This window comes from Orcinus orca, chromosome 10, assembly GCF_937001465.1.
Source record: "Orcinus orca chromosome 10, mOrcOrc1.1, whole genome shotgun sequence".
In the NCBI taxonomy this organism is placed as follows: Eukaryota; Metazoa; Chordata; class Mammalia; order Artiodactyla; family Delphinidae; genus Orcinus; species Orcinus orca.
In genome coordinates this window covers 47774404-47799515 of record NC_064568.1, presented here as the reverse complement: position 1 = coordinate 47799515, position 25112 = coordinate 47774404, and the positions used below count along the sequence as shown (strand labels likewise).

At 46.5% G+C, this 25112-nt stretch overlaps 1 protein-coding gene across 7 annotated transcripts in view; it reads left to right on the top strand.

The window, feature by feature from the left end:
- Window positions 1–25112, top strand: part of CTDSPL (CTD small phosphatase like) — a 125121-nt gene that overhangs the window by 95755 nt on the left and 4254 nt on the right. For 4 of the 7 annotated variants that reach the window (XM_049715932.1, XM_049715931.1, XM_049715930.1 and 1 more), the window contains exons 3-7: window positions 4439–4471; window positions 11713–11814; window positions 14893–14949; window positions 18292–18384; window positions 21985–22170. In XM_049715932.1, coding sequence (XP_049571889.1) covers window positions 4439–4471; window positions 11713–11814; window positions 14893–14949; window positions 18292–18384; window positions 21985–22170 — 471 coding nt within the window. The remainder of the gene's footprint in view (window positions 1–4438; window positions 4472–11712; window positions 11815–14892; window positions 14950–18291; window positions 18385–21984; window positions 22171–25112) is intronic. The other 3 variants (XR_007479688.1, XR_007479687.1, XM_004277913.4) reach the window with 1 other exon arrangement.

Sequence of the window (25112 nt, the reverse complement as noted above, 5' to 3'; positions counted from 1 at the left end):
CATGGTGATACCATCAGGGTCCCGAACTCTTTCTGTTCTTCTATCTTTTGATCTTTCTGCTCCACCGTTCTTGGAGTGTTTGCCTTCATCCTCATGCTTGTTGTTTACTATCATCTCAAAGTCACAGGCTTCGGATATCATATCCACATTTAAGAGAATACAAGAGGGAGGAGTAGCACTAGCCATGTCTGTCCGTTTTATGGAAATGCTTTCACAGAAAGTCCCAGGAAAGTCCTTCTGCTTATGTCTTATGGGCCAGAACTTTGTCACCTGGCTGCCCTCCAGCAGCAAGAGAGGCCTGAAAGGGGAAGGATTTATTCCTGCAGTTTCCTGCTGTCAACAAAATCAGACCTCTTTTCACAGAGGAGAAAAGAGGAATCACTACTGAGTAGATTTAGGGTCAGTGTGAGTTCAGTTATGCTGCAGTAACAACTCCAAATCTTCAGAGGCTTAACATAAGGAAAGTTAATTTTTCATTCATGCTACATGTTTATCATGGGTTGGCTGGGCCATCTGTTCTGTGCCAATGTCCAATAGAAATATAGTGTGAGCCACATGTGTAATTTAACTTTTTCTAGCAGCCTCATTTTTTAGAATCTTTTTTAAAACTTGAGATTGATATTTTTAATTTTATTTTTTATTTGTTTGGCCATACCATACGGCTTGTGAGATCCCAGTTTCCCAACCAGGGATCAAACCCAGGCCCTCGGCAGTGAAAGCACAGAGTCCTAACCACTGGACTGCCAGGGAATTCCTGAAATTGATTTTAATAAGAGATTTTTATTTAACCCAGTATGTCCAAAATGTTATTTCAGCATGTAATCGATAGAAAAAATTATCAATGAGATAAAATTTACATTCTTTTATCTTACTAATTCTTCAAAATCTGATGTGTATTTTATACTTACAGCACATCTTAAATTTGGACTAGCCACATTTCATGTGCTCAACAGCTACATGTGACTAATAGCTACTGTTATTCTATTAGATAACTCTATCTTATCCTCATTCATGGACCAGACTAAGGAGGGCCCATCTCTTTGCTTCCATGATTGTCACATCAGCAGAAGAGGAATGTGGTAAATCACACTGGCTCTTAAAATTTTCACTCAGAGGTAACAAGACTTATTTCAGCTTACATTTTATTGGCCAAAGCAATTCACATGATTACACCTAACTTCAAGGACTGTGGAAGTGTAATCCTACCATGTGCCCAGAAAGAAAACTGGAATTATTTGGTAAACAGTGCTAATGACTGTTACAGTATGCAGCTAATAGCTTTTGAGCCAGCATCTAACATACAGTGATACCAAAAAAAGGTAGAAAATAAAGAGATGGGCAAAATGTACAAAGCAGATCAAACAAATAGAAAGCAAAAGTGGCGATATTAGTATCAGACAAAACAGAATTCAAGGCCAAAAACATTAAACAAGAGAAAGAGGGACATTTTATGATAAAAGAACTAATACATGCAGTGTACAGTAGCCATAAACCTTTACATACCAATCAACAGTACAGCCAAATACATAGAAGAATATCATTTAAACATGATATAAAGCTGTCTTCTAAAAATAAACAGCAAACAACAGAGGAAAATCATTGGAAGTTCTGGCTAATGTAATAAGATAAGAATATGAAACAACTGATATAAATATGGAAAATAAAACCAGTTTTATTTGCAGATGGCATGATTATTTACAGTGAAATCCCAAAATACTACCAAAAAATGAGAATCACTAAAACGTTTTGATGTGGTGGCTCTTATTTCTTGAGAAGTGTGTTGTGTTTCTGAATAGGAAGACTTAAAATTTATACAGAAGAAAAAAAATGTCTAAGAACAGCTGAGAGGGCTTCCCTGGTGGCGCAGTGGTTAAGAATCCACCTGCCAGTGCAGGGGACACGGGTTCGATCCCTGGTCCGGGAAGATCCCACACTCTGCAGAGCAACTGAGCCCGTGCACCACAACTACTGAGCCTGCGCTCTAGACCCCACGAACCACAGCTACTGAGCCCACGCACCACAACTACTGAAGTCCGCGCACCTAGAGCCTGTGCTCTGCAACAAGAGAAGTCACCGCAATGTGAAGCCCACGCACCGCAATGAAGAGTAACCCCTACTCGCCGCAACTAGAGAAAGCCCGTGCCCAGCCACGAAGACCCAACACAGCCAAAAATAAATAAATAAATTTTTAAAAAAAGAACAGCTGAGAAATTTTTGGAAAAATATTAATATAATGAAAGATACCTAGACTTAAGAGATGTTAAGCTGTACTGTACATTGGTGTAGAAAAACATAAGTGGAATTTGTATGATGAGATTTCACTGTAAACCCTATCACAGCCCCGAATTCTGATATCTCCCCTCAAACTCTCCATTTTCCCAGTTTGAAAATCATTGCTGAGGAGAATCCCCATTAGTGAAGGGAACATAGTTTGTACCCTAGGCCTGTAAAGGATTTAAAAAGTGAAGAATCACTGCTGTCATAGTAAAAGTTATTTTTACCTAGTACCTGCCTAGATGAATGACTTGAGAAGATGGTGGTGCAGCCCTGGAAGGTTTCCTGGAGCCCTTAGCCATATCTACCAGAGAATAAAGTCCTTAAAGGGAGCTCCTCTGACAGAGCTGGGCTTAGCTGGACCTAGTGTTCACTCATGGAAACGTCCTTTGGTTAACACTTGTAAGAGTGGCTTTTTAAAGAATTAAGTTAACTCTGAGTAGTGCATCGTTTGCATAATCCGCGACCCTTCAGTATGTGAGACCAGACCTCGTAGAAAGAGCCTGTGTCAAAGTGGGGCAACTCTGCCCTTTGCACTCACCTGGTCAGGACACCTGGAACGTAAAGCCCAGGCTCAGTAGGTGTGGAAGCTGATTCCAAGCATGTCGCTACTGCTGCCTCCTGGGCTCTCCCAGCCTCTTGGAGCTCAGCCTGCCAGAGGAGGAGGGAAGGCTGTGGACAGAGTGCAACAGATGGTTCCATCCACCCTGCATATTTACTGTCCTGGAGAAAAGCTTCAGAGCAGTGGCCTGGGGTGGCTACCACTGTGACCGTCACAGTTACAGCCTGGACTGGAGACAAGTTGCCCAAAATAAAAGTGTCTGCAGCCCCTGTCTGGAGGCTAGAAGGAGTCAGCACTCAGAAGGTCCCAATGGCAGAGACCCTGGAGGACTTCTCAGTGCAAGGACAGAGTGAAAGCCATTGCTGGACACTCACTCATACATGCGTATCCCATGTACACACACACGTAAACCTCTAGGGTAATTTTCAAGCCCACATACTTGTCTAGGGTGGCACCTTTGGTTGTGGTCTGTGTTTTGTCAAGCCCTTCCCAAATAACCGTTTGGCGGTGTTATCTCTCACCTCACTGATGTGCTCACCTGGTCTGAAGGTACACCTGTGTGTTAGGGCTGTTTGCCATCTCCCACTAGCGCATTGGTTCTCAAATGGAGATGACTTTGCCCCCTAGTGAACATTTGGCTGTGTCTGGAGCCATTTTTTTTTTAACATTTTTATTGGAGTATAATTGCTTTACAATGGTGTGTTAGTTTCTGCTTTATAACAAAGTGAATCAGCTATACATATACATATATCCCCATATCTCTTGCATCTCCCTCCCTCCCACCCTCCCTATCCCACCCCTCTAGGTGGTCACAAAGCACAGAGCTGATCTCCCTGTGCTATACAACTGCTTCCCACTAGCTATCTATTTTACATTTGATAGTGTATATATGTCCATGCCATTCTCTCACTTTGTCCCAGCTTACCCTTCCCCCTCCCCATGTCCTCAAGTCCATTCTCTATTAGGTCTGCATCTTTATTCCCGTCTTGCCCCTAGGTTCTTCATGACCTTTTTTTTTTTTTAGATTCCATATATATGTGTTTGCATACGGTATTTTTCTCTTTCTGACTTACTTCACTCTGTATGACAGACTCTAGGTCCATCCACCTCACTACAAATAACTCAATTTCGTTTCTTTTTATGGCTAATATTCCATTATATATATGTACCACATCTTCTGGTCTGTCTGGGAGGCAGAGTGGAGCCCAGTGCCCTAACTGTGGAATATCTTTGAGTTCCTCCTGTTCATCAAATCCCACCAAGGGGGCTTCCCTGGTGGCGCAGTGGTTGAGAGTCCGCCTGCCTATGCAGGGGACACGGGTTCGTGCCCCGGTCCGGGAGGATCCCACATGCCGCGGAGCGGCTGGGCCCGTGAGCCTTGGCCACTGAGCCTGCGCGTCCGGAGCCTGTGCTCCGCAACGGGAGAGGTCACAACAGTGAGAGGCCCGTGTACAGCCAAAAAAAAAAAAAAAATCCCACCAAGGTACAGAGAACAGGCAGTCATACGGCCGCTGTACTCAAGAGTGCTTTGAAGTTTCTTTGGAGAATATGATCTACTTCTCTTTGAACCTGACAGTGATTTTTTTTTTTCTCTCTCCTCAGGGTGACCAGAGGCAGATCATTCCCATACCAAGTGTATGTATATTTATCCAATTTTACTTAAACAGTTATAGAATCTTGTAGCTTTCGGCCTACTAATATAAAAGATTTTTTAATGTTTTTGCTTATATTGCATTTTTATCGTGTGGTATTAACAGCTCTGGTCTGTTGGGAAAAAAAAAAAAAAAGTGAAGCTACATTTTAAACCGAGAACAGGAAGTTCTGTACGAGTTTCCTTTCTTAGGAACAGCAAGGCAACCAGCATCTATTAACCACATTCTCACCTTTCTCTCTGCAAAGGGCCTCCACGTCTCTTAGTAAGCCGAGGCGGCACTCCCCAACTCCATAGACTGCAAGAACATACTTTTGCCCCAATAGGGTTCTTTGCAACAGGTTCTGTCCCAGTGGGACTAGGTTCACCACACCCCCATCCCAGGGGAGCAGACCATCCCTGACTGTTCAGCAGTGTCGGTAGCTTGGCCGTGGCTCTGATCAGAAAAATCTCCTCAGTTGTATTCCCTGAAGTTGCAGAATCACCCTACCATCACCACCATCCTGCCCTCTGCCCCCCAAATCCCACAGGCTGGTTGTACTGCAACTCTGCCCCAGCCAAGCACTCCCTTGGACCACCCACTTCTGTTTTCAGTCCTGGAATTTGGGATACTAGCTGCACGGTTGTCTGCCCCAGCACAGGCCTGGACCGGCCACCCCTCAGACAGCTGCTCTCCCCACCGCTCCTTTGCTTCCGTCTTCTCTGCCAGCCGAGCCGTGTGGCCTGAGGCCAGTCAGCAAGCAAGAAGCAGACCAATGACCGACTCCCAAAAGAAGCTTGCAGTTGAGATGTCTGTATCAAACAGGATCTCTCAAACAGTCCTGTGTCCTTAGAGAAGGATTTAGGTTTTTAAAAGTTGTCCAGAAATTGATTTTTTTTTTTTTTTGGCCACACCGCACGTGGTTTGTGGGATCTTAGTTCCCTGACTAGGGATTGAACCTGGCCCTCGATAGTGAAAGAGCGGAGTCCTGACCCCTGGACCGCCAGGGAATTCCCAGAAATTGATATTTTAATCCATAAAGGTTCTCTGATTCAGATTGTCTGATTCAAATCTAATCATCTATCTTTACTTGGACTTTTTCACATGTTTTCTGGGAACATCCAAGAGACACAGCAATCTTACATTGAAGGAAATGATGGATTTCATTAGTACAGTTTGACTTCAAATTTGGCGAAGCATGTCACCTATAAATTGCCCAAAATATTTTTGTTAATTTCACTTATCTTCACAACATTAACCCTCCATTGATTAACAGGTTGCAAGGGTTTGTGGAGTGATTCTGACTTTGCTAGCGTGCCTGGGGGTTGGACTTTGTTGGGAACTGACTTTGATCAAAAACATGGATCAATCAGCACGACTTCTTATCCAGTGTTTGAGTAGGATACCCAAGGGATTGATACCAGAGGCCTCTTTTTAATCTTTTACAAAGTAGTTTCGTATAATTTTCCTGCATTCAACAGGTATCTCTCCCCCTACCTCTGAGACTCCGATAGCACTGGTTTTTTTCCTCAAAGTTAATCCACAGCTATCTGTAGAGTTAAGTGCTGAATCAAAGCATTTGTCAGAGTAAACGCTCTACTGGGCACCCACAGTAGAGAAAAATGACCCTTTCTTCACAAATCTCTTTCTAGAGTCCCAGAATAAAATAGTCAAGAGGAAAAAGATGCTTTGTGTAATTTAGCCTAGTGTTAGGTCAGTAAACCACAGACTGCTTCCTACATGTGAGACACTGGGTTAGGCCTTATGAATCTGAAATATCTTGCAAGAAAGCAAAGCCTAGCTAAAGTAACTTGCATCTTTTTTTTTTTTAAAGCTTTTTTTTTAAATTAATTTTATTTTTTGTCTGTGTTGGGTCTTCATTTCTGTGCAAGGGCTTTCTCTAGTTGCGGCAAGCAGGGGCCACTCTTCATCGCGGTGCGCGGGCCTCTCACTGTTGCAGCCTCTCTTGTTGTGGATCACAGGCTCCAGACGCGCAGGCTCAGTAGTTGTGGCTCACAGGCCTAGTTGCTCCGTGGCATGTGGGATCTTCCCAGACCAGGGCTCGAACCCGTGTCCCCTGCATCGGCAGGCAGATTCTCAACCACTGCGCCACCAGGGAAGCCCAGTAACTTGCATCTTTGAATAAGTACTCCCAGAACAGCAGTTCCACCAATGGGTACCGTGTGATCTCCACTGCCTGCTTAGCATGCAGCACTAAACCCAAGTCCATCTGGAGAACAGCTCTGCCCCAGGATTCGAGCCTTGGGGTCTCCTGCAAAATCTGCACCTACCTGTCGAGACTGCAGCTCACATAAACAGTAGCCCTGCCTTTTCTGGACCACGGGGGACCTGGTTAGTGCTAGGAGCCTCTGAGAGCTTGTTGGAGGGCTACCACACAGGACCAGAAATCCAGGCTTGTGCTGAGCCTCCAAACCAAGTCCCCACACCTGCTGAAAGCTTTTTCCAGGCCCAGAAGACGAAAGGTTCCCCTAAGCCTGTGGGTGCCCAGAGGAGATCCGGCTGGAGTTCCCATCTCTTGCTGCTCACCTCATGAGCCCTCCATTTTTTATTCTCATGCTGCTGTTTATATGTGCAGCCTCCATCTTTTGACTTTTTTTTTTACTAAGCTCATTTTTTCATTATTCACTTTTCATTATTCATATTTTTTCATTATTCAAACTCATGGTTTAAAAAATTACTGCAAGATTAAAATAGAAAAAAAAAATCTCCCAACTTGATCCCACTCTCTAGAATAGCCTTCTAACATTTTTTGTATATCCTTGCAGAAATTTTCTAAATCAACACAGGCATATTTAAACAAATGAGAGTGTTGCGAGTTGCTTTTTGCTTTTATCAGAGTACCTTGAACATCCTTCCAGATATTAGTACATAGCGAGCTGCCTCATTGTTTTACATGTAGTTGATGGCATTTACGTTGTGTCCACTTTTGTGCTATTACAAATATTCTTGTGCTTGTGTGTTTGTCAGCCTGAGTGATAGTATCTGGGTGATCAGTTCCTAGTTGTGGAAATGCTAGGTCAAAGGGTATACTTTATATTTCTGGTAGATTAAAGGCAAATTGCCCTCTGAAAACCTAATTTACATTCCCAGCAAGAGCCCATTCCCTTTTCAAAAATGGTAATTAGCAAATACTTTGATCTCTGCTAATCTGAAAGTAAAGATTTATTGCTTTGATTTGCATTTCTTCATGAATGAGTATGAACATCTTTTCACAAGTTTATTGTCCATATGTATTTCTTCTTAACTATTCATTTCTTCTAGATTTTATACTATTATCTTTTTAAATTTCAAGGAAATTAGCACTCTCCCCCAAATTTATGATATATTTTTTGGTCTTGTTTATAATCATTTGGCCACAAAGGAGTGTAATTTTATATAGGGAAATGTGTTCATCTTATCTTTTATGGCTCCTGAACTTTATGTCATGCTTAGAAAGCTCTCCCCACTCTATGACTATGACCCACTTGTCTCCTAGTATTTTAACGGTTTCATCATTACACTTAAATCTTTGATCCATCTGGATTATGTTGGTGTAGGGCGTGAAGTCGCAATCCAGCTTTATTTGCTTTTCCAGGTGACAAGTCAGTTGTCTCAGCATCATTTATTGAGTAACCCATCTTTTGTACACCTATTAGAAATAACATTTTTATCTGGATTTGATCTTAAACATTTCACTTAGTAACATTTGTCTCCCAACTGGGAGCTGGGGTTTGGGGCCCTCTGTACCTCTTATCGGAAGCCTCATGTTCTGTCCAGTAAAAGTCAGGTGTTGTTGAAGGGTAAGGAAAAATGCAGAGGGACAGGCTTGGAAACGGTGAAGTTTGGTGGTGACTCTGAAGGTGAACACTCCGATGCTTTGGCCCCAGTGAGGAACAGACCCCTCCCGTTCCCCACATGCTCGCTGCGATCACTAAGTCCCTGGTGCTTCCAGCTCGGGGTTGACAGTGCAGCTGAGCCATAAAATTGCTGAAAGTGGAGAGGAGAAATTTGTTTTCTAACAATTACGTCTCTATGCTGTCGGCCTAAGCCTTTTAGTAAACAGTAGTATACTTTTTTCCACCAAACCTTATGAAGATCATATAAGCAGAGCAACTCCTCTAGTTAGAGCTGGTGTCCAGTCTCCTTTGCCCCTCCTGCAGCAGCCCCTAGAGTTCTGCCCTGAGCTCGGGAGGTGCGAGGGGAGGGAGGTGGGCAGTGTGCAGACTTGGAGCCTGAGAACTCAAGTGCACAGACAACCAACCAGCGTACCAAGAAGAGGCACCACTCTGTAAGATTTGCAAGGGTGTGTTACGGGGTGGATACCTTAGATTAACTATTCCTGGCTGCCCGTTCACAGCCAAGGAGGGGAACTTTCACGTCCACTTCCAGAAAGAGCAATGGCATGAATGCCCTTCTCAAACCTCCCCCTCCCCCCATGCTTTCTTACTCCCGCCCCACCCCCCTGGCAGTGCCCGCCTGTGCTTGGGAGCAAGTCTCTGTGTTTAGAAAAGGCTCTTTTTGATATAGCTGGTGTTTCCCCTGTTCTTCAGCTTGATGATGACCTGAGAGAAAATTTGCATCAGGACATTTTTTAGTTAATGATTCAAGCATCACCTGAGCAGATCAATTGAAGTCACAAAACACTATCGCAATTATCTAGTATCCTCTCATGTTCCAAGGACACAGCTGTCCAAAAGAATTCTTACCACTGGTCTGAGGAATTTGCATTAATCTAAAGCCAAGCTCTCAGGGAAGCCGCGTGCATTTAGGAACTGGGCTAAGGATTAATGGACCCCCCCCCCCGCAGCGTGTCGCCCCAGCCTGGCCTTGTTCTCTGCAGCAGAAATGCTAAATCAATAGCTTGCTTATTATGCCTGTCACCCCGCTTGCTCTTTTCTCTCTTAAAATAGTGCGGGGAGGCTTTTTCCTTACTGTTAACTCAGAGAATGCTTGTAAAGTGTGGGTTAAACCTGCGAAGAAAGTAATTTTCATTCTCTGGTTTGGAAAATAACTGAGCCACTTTTGGCAGAGCTTTAATGTTTTCAGATATGCTAGGGATAGAAGTTCTAGATCCTTATTTTCCAGACTAGCAATTACTTAAAGTTAAAATGCTGTTTTAGTCTATAAACGCATAGAAAAAGGGCTAGACAGATACACACCAAACTAAAAAGGGGGGGCACCTGGGGAAAGGAATTGGGGGGGTGAGCATGGAAGAGGGAATACTTGTGTTTTCTATGTCTATATTCTTTACAATGAGAATGTGTTTTATTACATAATTGTATAATAGAAAATTAAAACAAATTTTATTCTGGTCACAAGCATGCTTTCTGCTATGGCTCACACAACAGAAATAACCCCAATCCTCTCTATTACGTTCATTTATTGGGCTCATCACACCCTGCCTTTTTAAACCTCTTTTGAACTTCTTGCAAGTTGATTGTAATTTTTTTAATAAAACCTGCCTGCTTGCTGATTTGTAATGAAGGACATAGTCCTTTCCAGGACACTGGGTCCCACGCTCCAAGTCTAAGGCACGCCTTTTCCAGTGCCACATTCTCAGGGATACTGCCTGGTGAACATTCATTAGAGCCAAGGGAGTTGGGAGGCCATAAGGGCTTTTTCTGCTGGATGATGTTGGAGAGAATGAAACACCCACGCTTACTAGAGATAGCCCCCCAGGAATTAGAAATGCTCGTGTCTCCACACATTGCTTCATCCTACTCCGCCCCCGACAATCCCTCCAGCCAAGATGATCATAGCACTTGCAAATTTACCTACCCTGTTGACTGCCTGCTTTACATTCACTATTGAACCAGCTCAAGTCCAAAATTGACATGAATTCCCTGACTAATGTTCAACTGAAACCAAAAAAAAAAAGAGAGAGAGAGAAAGAAATAGCCATTTAAAAGGGAATACTTATTGATTTCATTTTTTTCTTGTTTTATTTGATAAGCTAAATTGTCCATTCTTCAGTGGTTAGGAACAGATATTTTCTTGTGTTTTGTTTTGCGTTAAATATAGAACAGAGCTTGACCTTCCTCCAGGACAGAAAATTAGCTAGTTAACATTGGATACTGAATATGCCACAAAGTAAACTGAAATACTTCAAATCATTTCTAGAATGAGGCAAGGCCCAAGAAATAAATACTCTAAATCAAGAATGAGGTTGGCTGAAGATATCTAGGATTTTATTAACTCTTTATGACTTGTTTATTATAACATGAAAGTCAGCTACTGCAAAGACATATAAATGGATTTTCTGGTTAACACGCAACATGTGGATTAAAGTATAACTTCCAGGGACAGAGACTCCAAGGGATAAAAGTGCCACCGTTGCTCGATATTACACCACAGTGGGGCACGTACAACGCAGGGCACTGTACGTGGACCAGTTTTATTTCTGTTTCCTATTATTGGAGGTCACTTTGGATTGCATTTTGCTGGTAGTTCTATAGTTTCTCTTAACGGTTTTTGAAAGCTTCAGTCACTTTTTTAAAAAAATACTATGGTCCAATAAAGCTCTAAAATATGCTTATATACCACAGTGAATTTCAGATGAAATATGACCCCGGAACATAGGCTGCATGGTTAGAGTAGCGATTATAATTTAACATTCATTTTCATGTTGTCCTTTTTTTTTTTTTTGCGGTACACGGGCCTCTCACTGTTGTGGCCTCTCCCGTTGCGGAGCACAGGCTCCGGACACGCAGGCTCAGCGGCCATGGCTCACGGGCCCAGCCGCTCCGCGGCATGTGGGATCTTCCCGGACTGGGGCACGAACCCGTGTCCCCTGCATCGGCAGGCGGACTCTCAACCACTGTGCCACCAGGGAAGCCCATGTTGTCCATTTTAATAATCACAATAGCCACCACATATGTGCCAGGCAGAATGCTGGGTGTTTTACTGCAATTATAGCTGATAACAACCTTTCGTGGTAGGTATTATCATCCCAACTCACAGCCAAAGAACAGACAGAGCTGATATTCAAACCCAAGTTTGTCTGGTTCCAAAGCCCAGGCCCTCATAATAGCCGTTCAGGCAAGTGGCACAGTATTTGCTTGGTAAAACTTCAGTTGCAAACTGCTCATTCCTATTGTTTTTAATAAAATTCCATGATGTGCTTGACCAGGCATTTAAATGTTTGGTTTCATTTCTGACCTCACTGACATAGTGTAATACAATTATAAGGGATTTGGTTTGTCTTTTACATAAAGGTAATAATATTGATTTTTTTCCCCCCTTTAGCCACCAGCTAAATATCTCCTTCCAGAGGTGACGGTGCTTGACTATGGAAAGAAATGTGTGGTCATTGATTTAGATGAAACATTGGTGCACAGTTCATTTAAGGTAAATCAACATAAAAAACAATCAGTGATCTTTGTGATTTGGTCACAGTTGTATTGGAAAAGGATGAAAGCTTGTGGTTGTTGGCGTATGACCTCACTGTTTATGAAATCCCAATAGCAGTTGCTTATTAACTCAGGTGAACATTAACTCAAGTAGCTGAATATTAACATGATTAGTTTGGGGCTGCCAATATCCCTGAGACTTCATTCTTACGTATGCAATTTGAGTTTTCCAACACTCTGGCCCCTGCAGAAATCCTTTTCAGGTGGCACAAGGCAATCAGTGCCCCAGAACACTGCTATGTGTTTGTCAAGGTAACCGGAGCGCTGTACGTGCTGCAAGTTGTATTGGGAGGGGCAGGGGAGGCACTGTTGAAAACCATCAAGCAACCGACTATCCTGGAAATTTTCCCAGACCAAGTTTTGGAAGATGCCCAACTCTGAAGAAGACTTCCAGAGTTAACGGCATCTGAACACATTCAGCCATTTACCTTGACCGTTTTCATGACAGGAGGTTGCTGGAGTTTTTCCTAAGCTTCATGGCTTAATGTGTATCCACCTGCCTGACCTCCCTCCTGATGGCTGCGGGGCTGCAGTGAGCGCAGCTTGCTCTCCATCTTCATCTCCCCGCCAGAAAAACAGCCAAGATTACAAATTACCCAAGGGCCTCTATGCAGGGACAGCTATGGCTACACTCTTGGGGAATGAGTTAATTAATCGTTTTTCCATTTTTTGAAATTGTTTAAAAGAAGCAAATGATAAAAAAAAGTTTGGAAATAGGGGACTGGTGTGTTGGGGAAAAGAAGCAGGTGTGTAGGGTCCTTGTCCTGTTTTCCTTGGGTGTTTCTGGTGATGGAGCTGCTCTACTATTGCTGGCCAGTTAGACCACATTCTTCTTTTTACCCCCAGCCCATGACCCCGTTTACTTTGCTGAGAGACGTGAAAGCACCACCTGAGATGGAGTGTGTGTCTGACACCAGCCAGTCACTCCTTGATGGCTCTATGGGAAGTGGGAGAGCCATCAAATTTTCCTGAAGACCTTTCTGCCAGAAACATCCCTCCTTGTGCCTGCTTCTCACTAAACAGAATCCTCCTTGACAGGACAAGGCCAGGCAGTCGTCCTAGAGTCCTTTGGAGAGTGGAGGCAGGGCCACACTTACCCCTGGCAGTGAGAAATGGCCCGGCTGGCAGCTGGGGCACGTAGGTACCACTCATTCCCCAGCCCCACAAGGGCCCTTCCAGGATTGGTCCCAGGGCTGCAGTGACCTTATATCCCAACTCAACACTGAATGGCATTGGAAGCCTTTTCTCCCCATGGGCAGGATGCTCAAGACTTTTTCAAGTCCCTGAGGAAGAAAGCCCTTTAGGACAGGGGTCAGTTGCCACTACAGCATAGACCAGCTTCATTCCAAGCAGCTCTGGGAGTGTGGGCATCGCTGGCCAGACTGCCCAAGGTTACTGAGGGTTCCTGCCTCCAAAGGCGAGGCCTTGGCAGCCCCTGGTATCTCCAGGGCCTACTCAGAGGGCGTTGATGCGACGGGCTGATGTGAACACCATCTCTTTGTTTCTGCCCTCCCTGGCCTGCCTACATTTGCGAGCAGAATATTCTTTATCATATGGTTTTTAAGGTTCTAGGCATTTCAGAGCCCTTTGAGAATCCGAAAGCTGTGAACCTCTCTCCTTGAAACTGCGCATCTGTACAGCACGCAGGGCCAGGACCCAGGTTTACAGCCCTGGCTTTGGCCCGGTCTCGTGCAAGAAAAGATGGAGGGCAGTGCTTGCTCTGAGCTGGGCAATGGTTTTCTCTTGTTCTATGCTCTGTGGAATATGATTTCACAGTCTAATGCCTTGTGAGAATTTCTTCCTTCAGTCTCTTGCTTTCTAGCCTGATTCTCTATTTTAGTTGTGAAATGATAAAATACCGAACTCATCCTTGGCCTTCCAACCAAAGCAGTGAAGACACTGTAATCTTAAGCCTCAGGTGCTCTGCTGAGTGCTTAGTAATGGTTCTGTGATCTAGTATTTTCCACCTTTTTTTCAGTTTACATATCAAAGAACAATGTGTGTGTACAGTAATGGGCTTAAAGGCAGAGACCCCAGTTCAGATTGTGACCAGAGTGCCCTGTGGCCACCACACACGTGTTCTCCCTGCCTCTGTTTCTCTCCTACGTGTCCCGAGGGTTTGTGGTCTCATGATTCTCTTGGGCCTGTTCATTTCTACCTGATTTATGGAATTCCATTTAGAAGTGTATGTGAGTCTATCATTGAGAACATAGTGACTGCCGAAGCATCCTATTTGAATTTTAAGTGTTATTAAGTGTCAGAGTTACTTTAAATATGCAGAGGTTTGTGAGTGTGCTACGTATTGTGTTACATAGAGCAGAACGGTCTGGAGTGGGCTGGCTCTCCCCACCTCCCACAGTAGGAGATGGTGCCAGGCAAGGCCTGAAATCACTGATGCATGCTGGATGGAGGTAGGGGCACTCATCAGATCCCTTGCTTTAGTTGTGGAAGACAGGAGAATCCGAGGTCCAGAGGGGAAAGAGCCGGCCCAAGGTCATGACTGTGGCCTCTGACTTCACCCCCATATCCGATGGCCCCACTTGGGGTCCATGTGTTGAACATCTGTCAAGCAGCCCCTCACAGGGCAGTCTGCACTTGTGGGTCCAAGACAAATTCTTTTCCTCTGAGTAGCACTGTCCTCGGGGATCGTCAGGCTCTCACCTCCTCCCCCTGGTGGCCAGCAGTGGTTCCTGCCATGCTGGGAGGGCTCTAGGCAAGAGCGGGGAGTTTGACAAGCCCGGTTCCCAAGCCAGGTGCGCCACTCTTTGCGGTTGGGGCCAGGGAGGTGATAAAAAGGTTGCACCAAGATGCTGAAAATGTAACAATGTTCAGAACAGAAAATAATGTGCTTTTCTTCTTGTGCTTATTTTGAGGAGCCATGGCATGCTTCAACATCCTCCTGAATTGTTTTTTCCAACAATAAAAACATTGGTCCAGGCAAGCTTTTTTGGTGCTAAAGTTTCCAATTTTATTTTGTTCTTTCAGAGATACTAATTATAGTTTCTTTTTTCTCTAGCCTATTAGTAATGCTGATTTTATTGTTCCCGTTGAAATCGATGGAACTATACATCAGGTAAGAAATCAAAGCTAAATCTGAGTTTCAGTTAGCATTTTTTAGTAATTATGTTTCCTGTGAACTGTATTTCTAAATTCCCACTTCATAGTCTTTTTATTCCTAAATCAAAAGGAAGTAGATTTTATTAAAAATGCAATGATGTTCTGCTTTTTTTTTCACTCAGATGAATTTTATACTTAGTTTATAAGGGAAACTCTAATCTATTTGTAAATATTAGATGTGGTTGCAAGTTCAAATAGTTCTTTGATTTGATGCAGACTTTTAGACGTTTCCGTATCCCCCACTGGCCTAGCTTGATGGTCTAATTAACTTCCCTGTGTAATTGCTGCAACTACTCTCCTAGCAGACAACAGGAGAATGTCACAAGTCACCCGCTTATGGTAGATTCTCGGGAAAAGTCCGTTTCCAAGGCCAGCCAGTCCAGACTTACCTTGTCACTCCTGCATCGTGTTCTCCAGTGAATATTTAGCAAAATCCAACCCAAAAAGGAAAGGAGGAAGGGTGTGCGTTTTTTGGATCAGCAGGCAGCTTTGACTAAAGATGCCCTAGTCAGCTGGCATACATCTTTGTTCTGATTTTTTTTTCCCCTTATTTTCCTTTTTTCTTCATGAAGCTCCTCTGGAAATAGTTTCATTTATGAAATATTGGAAACATTGTAGGAAGACATTGTAGGTTTTCCGCAGGGATGATCCAGTCATCTTCCTTGTCAACCCCGAGATCTAAAGGGAGGGTCTCTGGCCTGGTGTGTTTATATCCCAGGAGGGAAACTCTCCCTTGGCGCTTGAGCCGTAACAGGATGTCTTTCCTTAACGATGTCGGTAGTCTCTTTGGCCCTTGAGTGCAGGGTGTCAGAGCTGGGGGAGTCGGCTGATCCAGCCACCTCATAGCACACATGGGGAAACTGAGGCTCAGCCAGGGAGAGGATTGGTTCAAGGTCATACAGTAGGAAGAATTAAAATGAGAGCTCCAGTCTCCTGTTCCTAACCCAGGGCTCTTTGGGTGATACTCGAGTCCCTCTCCTCCCCTGCCAGGAGGTCCTGCCAGGAATCCGTCCAGTCCCTGGGAAAGGCAGCCCTGTCCCTGGTGTCTCCACACTTCACACTTTTAAAAGCCATCAGGGAGCAGGCACTTGGGCATTTAACATTTGCAGAAGCGTCAACAGAATTAACTTAGCATCTGAGAAGCAGTCAAGGCTTCTGCATTTATTATCTTGGCTCGTGTTACAAGATAATGAGACAAAGGAGAGGCTGCCCATTGGCATGGCAGGAATTAGGAGAGAAATTAATCCTTTGTTCCTCGTGACCGTGAGCATGGCCCTCAGGACCTGACCTGCTGTGGCCAGCCCATTCTCTAAGGAGCTGCCCAGCTGCCCCAGCCCTCCAGACTGTGCTGTGATTCACTTGGTGGTAGATACCCCAGAGCTGGGGTCAGAAACTCTCTCTCCTGAGGGAATGAAGCCACAGGCGCCCAGAGGAGGACCAAGGCCCTGGCGAAGGCCGTGGCCTCGTTCAAGTAATCCAGGATAGGCTGTGCAGGTCCCAAGGGGCCTATTCTTGGTTACTTGCACGCGGACGCGGGCCTGGACGCTGGCCTCCGGGCCCAGGACCCTCCTCTCTGCCAGAGGCACCAACACCAGAGTTCCCAAACCAGTCTCCTGCCCTTCGCGTGTAGCAAAGCTTCCTTTCCAAGCAATATTCCCAGGGAGACTGAGGACCACAGGCCGGATCCGTTCCTGGCACCAAGCAGCCTCGTGGGCATAAGTGGGGCCTGGAGCTACTACAGCCACAGGTCCAGCCCTCAACCCACACCCAGGCCACCCTGCTCCTCTGGCCCCTCACTCCACACACCCTTTCAGTCAGCCATGTTTCCCACCAAGTCCTGGCTCTGTGTAAACTCCTTTACCAGCAGCACATCCTCCGTGTGGGGCAGAGCCCCGTTCCCCTCTGTTACTTGTCCTGTTAGGTATCCAGCCTGCTTCGTTTATGGCCCCATGCATTACTCGCCCTGGCCTGCTTTTCACATTTCATCTTCAGCCTTTTCTACCCTCATTTCCCCCTCTTTTATTGCTGCCTCTGAAGGGCTGGTCATGCAGGGCTCTGGCCATTCTCTAACACCCCAAGTGTTTTCAGGCCAGGTCTCAGGCTCATACTGTTTCCTCTGTCTGGAAGCTCACTTCTCATCCTTATCAGCCTGGTGAACTCCTATTCATCCTTCAAGGTCCAGGCCACATGTTCCCTTTTGTGATTCCCTCCCCTTGAGAGGGGAGTTAATCATCCTCAATTTATCCCTCTACTACAGCTGTCATTACACATGTTTATTTTGATATATTTTTCTGTACGTCTGCTCTAGACTGTGAGCTCTTCAAGGGCAAGGCCTGTGTCTCACTCACCTTTGTAACTGCTTCAGGCTGAGCCCAGAGCTGGGACTGAGCGAATATGAATTGAATTGAATTTTAACAAGTTTGAATTATTTTAGGGAAATGGCTAATTTCAGATGGAATTTATTCAAGTTTTAATTAGTTCTTCCCTCCTCCCACCTCCTCTATCTCCTCTTGCCAGCTCTGCCTTCTCTCCCTGCTCCTATGTTTCCTCACATTTGTTCAGGTTCCCCAGTCAGGAGCAGAGCCCAGCCACTCTAGGAAAGGCTGCTCTTTGCCCCCCTCTGCTTGGCGACTCCTCCTGATGGCTGGTTTCTGGGGCCTGGGGTAGGCTGGCTTCAAGTCCCCTGAAGCATCTGTTTCTGGAGCAGACCCAAGCAGAGTTACCTTTGTGGGGTCAGGTAGATGGTTTCCCAAGCCGACAAGGAAGGCCCTTCCTTCAGCTTTGCTGGGTCTGCGCCTCCACCCCAGGCCTTCTCAGCAAGGGAGGGGTTCCAATCAGAGTAGGTAGCAGCTGGAGCAATCCCAGGCCTGCCGGGCAGGGGCCCAGGCCCTGACCTCCCGAAAGGACTACCCCAGACCACAGCCTGTGTCCACAAAGGGCCTGACTGAGAGCATGTGCCGCGAAACGCACGTGAAATGAAGGAATTGTGTCACACAAATGCGGCACAACCCTTCCACTCACTGCTTCTGAAAATCCCCAGGACCTTCAATACCATGGTCAGCTTCCCTTTCCCCCTTGGGAGGGGCGTCTGCTCCGAACTCAGACCTGGAGCCCAATCTGAGGTGTGTCTGGCCTGAAGCGCCGTATCTGACTGCACAGCCCTTCATACGCACCACATTAAACCAAGGGGCAGGAGGCAGGAACCTGGTTAGGAATTCTTCCTATGCAGGGTGTCCGGGCCCCAGGCCTTTCCCAGCGGCTGCTGTGACTGACCGGCGTGCTGTCCCTGCCGTTGCAGGTGTATGTGCTGAAGCGGCCACATGTGGACGAGTTCCTCCAGAGGATGGGGCAGCTGTTTGAGTGTGTGCTCTTTACTGCCAGCTTGGCCAAGGTGGGTCCTGCCCCCAGCCCTGAGTGCCCAGCCCCTCCACCCCTGCCCCCTGTCAAGCAGCCCTTTGTTAAGGTGGGGGAAGCTGTCACCATGGTGACAGGTTCCCACCCCAGGTGGGGTGGATGCAGGCCATGTGCACAGCACCAGCCTGAGAGGCTTCTGGGTTACCATAGCGACAGCACTGGGAACAAATGCTCCATGAAGTTGCTCCCTGCGGCCACTGAAGCTACTTATCCACAGACCAGGGAACCACACATGTGTCCAGTGTAACCAAGAAAGGGCGTACGTATCTCATCTGTTGACTGGCTACAGGCTCAGGCCTCTTTGCCCTTGGGTTAGCTCACACGGGTTTCAGGGAGAGACAAGGGTCAAAGATTCATCCACCTGCTGGGGCCAAATGAGAGTTGTGACTGCCCTCATGAGCCCTGGGACCTCAGGCCAGTTGCTTCACTTCTCTCGCCTCAGTTTCTTCTATAAGATGGGGATGATTCCATCTACCTCATGGGGTGGGTCAAATGAGATAATGCCCATAAAGAGCTTAGCACAGGGCCCCACTCCTACTCAGCAGGTGTCCGTGGAGCACCTGCCGGGTCCCATGTGCTGTGCTGGGCGCCGTCACATGGTAACCGCTACTGGTGTTCGTTCTTTATTATCATAATTATTCATGATGATAAAATAATTCACACATGTTCTGGTCCTGTGGTTTGGTATGAATCTCTGACCCAGCATCTACACTGGCTCTGACCAAGGAGAGTGGTTTCTCGGCCCTCTCCTGCTGTTGGAGGGAACTGGCAGGCTCACAGGGCCCCCAGTGTGGTTTAGTCTGTCCCTTCACAGGGGAGCGGAGGTACGTGCGTGGTGTGGAGGGCAGACAGGGCAGGCCCTGCTCCTAGGAAGAGATCCTTGCCATGACCATGTCTCAAACCCTGACCCCGATGGGCCAATGCCATCCATTTGTTGATGGCACTGCCGGTGTCTCCATGGGCACCTCAGGGACCCTGAACGGCCCCAAAGATGAGCTCTGTGGGGCCCAAGTTAGCTAGCTGTCTGCCTGTCTGCAGACCCGCTCCAAGGACCCACAGGCAGCTTCCTCCCCCATGTTCTGTCTCTGCGCGGCTCCCTTCTCTGCATGTCGAGGACTCTGACCCCGAGTTCCCACACACGCTGCTTTGCCAGGTTGGGCATTGCTGGTGTGGGCCATCTCTCTGTCATGGCCGAGGGGAGAGAGACCCCCACTTGCTCACATTCTGCCAAGCTCATCACCAGGCCGGCAGTGAGGGGATCCAAAGCCCCGGGCTGACCTCTGCATACTGTAAAGGGAACGTGGCCTCAGGGAAAGCATAATCTTCCCTGGTGGGTACCAAGGCTAATCGTGCTGCGGTGCCGAGGGCTTTTCTGACAGTGCTCTGGGCTGCCGAGGAGCCTGAGGTGATAACCAAAGAAATAACAAACAGGAAGATTGCACAATGCTGGTGGATTGAGAGCTGTTTTTTTCTTTGGCGAAATTGAAAGCACTCTTTCTTGGCATCATCCCCAGCACTTGCTTAAACATCCTTGTTCAGTCGCTCTCCCTGGACGGCTCCCACCTGCCCCTCCATCTGTCTCTCCAGCCCTTCTCTCGCTGCTGCCCCAAGGCTGGCTCTGCCGAATCAGCCCTCAAGTCTAGCCGTCCAGCTTCTCTCCTCCCTGGGGCACAAGCTCTGCTGACAGGTGGCCGCTCCCCAGTGCTTGGCTCTGGGCTCAGCCCCAGCCAGCACTGTTGGTGCAGAGGACCTCCTGGCCTGCCGCCCGGGGACCTAAGCAACCCTCTGCTGACTGTCAGAGCCCTTCGGTGTCTGCTTCCCCATCTTAGTGTCCTTCCTTCATTCACTCACCCAGCAAGCATGTACTGTGTGTGTCAGCCACTGTACTAGGCACTAGGCATACCACAGAGAACAAGAGACAGTCCCTGCCCACATGAAGCTTATATTCCCCTCCTTCATCTCCAAGGCCTGGAGCCCCAGACTCAGACATTCCCTTGAAAGATGTATGCCACCGCCACCGTTAATGATTATGAAGAAATTATCTAGAGTCAGCCCCTTAAAAACAACCCACATGGTACTTGGCTACCCTCACCAGCAGAAAACTGCAGAGCCCTGAGCTCACCCCGCTTGGTTGGCAGGAAATCCAGCCTCCTCCTGGACTCTGCTCCATCAGGATGTGTCTGGAGAGAGGAGGACTCGCCCATGGAACCAGGATGCTGCTCGTAGCCCTGCATCCTGCAGCCGTGCCTGCCTTGGCTCTGCACTTGGGCTGCTGTGCGTTCTGCCACTGGCCTTCCCAAGACCACCAGCCTCGGGTGCTTCCTACCTCCCTGGCAGAGCCTCTGGGCCCCTAGGGAAAGTGGCTGTGCCCCTCACTTGGGTCTTGGTGCTGAGGCCTGACCTAACATCGGGCTGGGAGCTGCCACTCTTTTGCCTTCAGCCCAGGCCACTCAGTCTGGATGAAGATTTTCCCTCAGGGATAACCCCTCTATTTCTTTATCCAGTTCAGCCTGCTTTGGGGGGAATTCCCCCAGGCCATGGCATAGGGCCAAGCTGGATGAACCCCAACTGTGAGCGGGGCTCGAACTCCCTCCCTTAAAACTCCTGGGCTCCAAGTAAATGGAAGTGCTGTCTGGGCACCATCCAGTGACAGTCGGGGGCTGGGCTGGCCCAGCTGCCCGGAGCACCTCTAGGGGGCAGTGTGGCCCCGTGCACACAAGACAGATACCAAGTCCGCTCTTTCGTTCACTGACGGAACTAGTATTTACTGAGCCCTACTATGAGGTAGGCACCCACAAGTGCTAGGGATGTCATGGGGAACATGACAGGCAAGGCCTGGTCCCTGACAGGTGACAGGAACATCAGGTGGTCCCAGGTGGTGAGCTCTGTGGGGGCAATGGCTGTGAGGCCAGAGAGTAGGCAGAGAGGAAGGGCTGGGTAGGTGATAAGGGAAGCCAAGATCTGAAAAATGAGGAGACAGAAGGAGAAGTTCGTGCAGAGAGCGGGGAGAGAGTGTTCCATGCAGAGGGGACACTGGTGCAAAGGTCCTGACCATGTGCAAAGCCAGTGTGGCTCAAGTGACTTGAGATGGAGCTGAGAAGTGGCTGCAGCCGTACAGGATCCGGCAGGGATCAGGGGGCCTCGTTCCAAATGCGACGGGAAGACAGTGCAGGGAGTGATGTGGTGTGACAGATGTCTTCCAGCGGCCGCTCTGACAGCTGTGGGGTGAAGGGGTGGAAAGGAGGCCCAAGGGGAAGAGGGAAGCTATTCTAGAGGCTCACGCAGCCACCACAGGCCAGAGACTACAGAGGCCCAGACGAGGCAGTGACAATACAGAGAGATCCAGGTGGATTCAAGATATTTTTGGAGCTGGAAGTGACAAGAATTTCTGATGGATTGGATATGAGAAGTGAGAGAAATGGAAGAATCCAGGGTGTCAGGGAAATAACCAGGATCTTGAAACACATCCAGTTATTTAAATCCCTTTTTAGAAAAGTAGTACGGATCTTGCTGCAGGAGGTCAGGGCTTCTGGGCTCTTCCAGGCGCCCAGGCTTCATTGTAACACCTGCTTTCCAGTACGCAGACCCTGTGGCTGACCTGCTGGACCGCTGGGGTGTGTTCCGAGCCCGGCTCTTCCGAGAATCATGTGTTTTCCATCGAGGGAACTATGTGAAAGACCTGAGTCGCCTTGGGCGGGAGCTGAGCAAAGTGATCATCGTGGACAATTCTCCTGCCTCGTACATCTTCCATCCTGAGAATGCAGTAAGTAGCCCCAAAGCAAAAGGACGCAGAGCTCCATCTGAGCTCTCTTGCCAGGCAGAACCACTTTTGTACCTTCAAGCCCCTGTGTGGGGTTTCTTGGCCTTTTCCTTGGTGAAATCCCAACTCTGCCACTTAGCAATTACATGACATTGGCCAAGTTATTTATGCCCATTGAGCTTCAGTTGTCCTGTCTGTCAAATGGGGAGTATAAGCATGCTGATCTCATAGGATTGTTGGAGGATTGGGTGGCAGTACGTGAAAAGCACTTAGAGCAGAGCTTGCAGGCTCAATGAGCCTGTATCTCCTTAGCATCTTTAGGATTGTGACCGGGAAGGTTCTGTCATTAGCTTCCTGGAGCTGGCTGTTGCCCAGGACTTCATGACCCCTGTAGACTTAGAAGGCCTGGGTGACCTCTTCAACAGAAGTATTAAGAATGAATAGCACTTCAATGAGGTCTTCAGATAAGACTGCCAGGCTTTACGACCTCATAATGATGTCTAAAAAGTAGACAACGGCAACATTTCCTACATAAAACTCCATGGAGGGCTTCCCTGGTGGCGCAGTGGTTGAGAGTCCGCCTGCCGATGCAGGGGACACGGGTTCGTGCCCCGGTCTGGGAAGATCCCGCATGCCGCAGAGTGGCTGGGCCCGTGAGCCATGGCCACTGAGCCTGCGCGTCCGGAGCCTGTGCTCCGCAATGGGAGAGGCCACAACTGTGAGAGGCCTGTGTACTGCAAAAACAAAACAAAACAAAAACCATGGAGTGTGGCAGCTCCCAGTGCCGACTCTCTGGGTGCAGCATGACTCAGAGCAGGAGAGACGCCCTCCTGCTGCCCGCCCTTCATTTCCAGGGGAAGAGAGACCAGCCCCATTGGTGATTGCTCACCCCTCCATGGTGGCCACCATGCCAGGCCTCAGCTCAGGCCCTGGAGAGGATGTTTCTCCCAAGCCCATGTTTCTCAGACTCAACAAAAGCCCAAACAGGGTCCTTTCCTTGAGGCCAGAACTCTGTTGCTCCACTTATAACCAAAAACTGAGTTCAAACTAGATTCCATTAGTGTGTAATCATTATTTGAACAAACATTCAAAATGTATTATATTTAAATATGCTCCTTTTGATGAGTTAATCAAATTCAACATAATGCATTTTGTAATGTGTCTAACAGATAAGGGTTCTTTTTAGTATAATCCCAATTCCTGGGACTTTTCTGGCAGTCCAGTGGTTAGGACTTCACGCTTCCATTGCAGGGGGCACTGGTTCAATCCCTGGTCCGGAAACTAAGATCCCACAAGCCTCGTGGCGTGGCCAAAAAAAAAAAAAAAAAATCCCGATTCCATTATCACATCTGATAATACTAACAGTTTCTTAATATTATCTAATATCCAGTCTGTGTCCATCTTTTCCCTATCATCTCGAAATATTTTCTTACATTTGGATTGTTTGAATCAGAATCCAGACAAGGTCCATACACTGCTTTGGTATTGTGTACTCACTGTGGTATCCCATCAGGAGGCATACGACATCAGGTTGTCCCACTTTTAAAGATTTTGAATTGATTTTTGGATTCAGGTGTTGTCAGCCGGATCCATCCATTTTTAAATTTTCAATCGACCTTTCACGACTGTGAGCAGTCGTTGATGATCCTTACCTACATCCACTATTTCATTAGGAATTGCAAAATGGTGATTTCTGAATCCTATCATTCTTTCTGCATTTATGGGCTGGAATTCTTTTTTTTTTAAATTGAACTTGCTCTCATTGACTACTTGATTCCCTAAAATTCATTTTGAATGTTTGAATAGGGAAGTCAGAGTAAAGTCTTGGTTCTTTTTCATTAATTTTGCAGTTTTCAGAGTCATGAGTTGGTGCTCTAGCAAGCCTCCAAAAGTAACCAGTGAATTTTTTTAGGTACCATCATGAACTCATGGATTTTTTTTATGTTATAACTTAAGTCCATCTATTATCCTTTTGTATACTTTGGCCAGTGGATGCCCCTTCAGATAACAATAGTCTTTGATAGCTTCCTGCTTTCTGGTCCAGCAAGGTGTTCTAAGCTCATCTTGTCCATTTCTTGCTCCAGCCCTGGAATCAGCCATTTTTCTATGGACCCTGATTCCTAAGAATGAAAATGGTATCTAGAGACCACAGTTTGGGTGGGTTCTCATTGTTACTGGGATGTCCTTTGCTTCCAGTCCTTTCTACTGGACAGAGTTAAAATACACTTATTTTTATTTTTAGAATGAAAACAAAATCATAAATTCACATTGGTTTTTCCAATTCAGTTGTAATGGTTTTTATTTAATTTGTTTTTGTATTTGTGTCTCCTTCTCTTATGCTGAAACTCTTGATTCCTAAAGATACTAACATCATTACAGGTTTGATTTATTCTATAGTATACATTTAATAGCTTCAGAATTGCAGTGTTTTAATATTATTACTAATAATAAAACAATTGAGTGCATTTAGAGGTTTTGTTTTTTTGAGAAATCTACAAAGAGCACTATGTTTCAAAATCACTTGAAATAATCCTCTGTGGTTATGTCACAAACTTATATACACTAAGGTTCATCTTTTGTTGCTTTTTTTCTTAATGATTTAATTTTATTTCAGTTATGTAACACATTTACATAGTTTAACATCAAAACTATCAGCAAAGATAAATTCAGAGAAGTCTTGTGTCCATTTCTGCCCTCTCCCCCATTCCTGCCCCTTCCCCAGGAGTAGTCATTTTTTTGGTTAATCCTTACCTTGTTTCTTTTTTAAATTACATGCTGAATTTTTATGTTTCTGAGCAGTCTTTAGATTTTTAAAATGGTCAAAAATACTGCTTTACAACTTTTTTGGCTTCCCCCAATTTCTTTTAATATCTCTTCTTGGCACCCCTGGCTATTACCCACTAGCAGCCTTCCCCACCTCTCTGTCTAAACCTAAGGGAGAATGC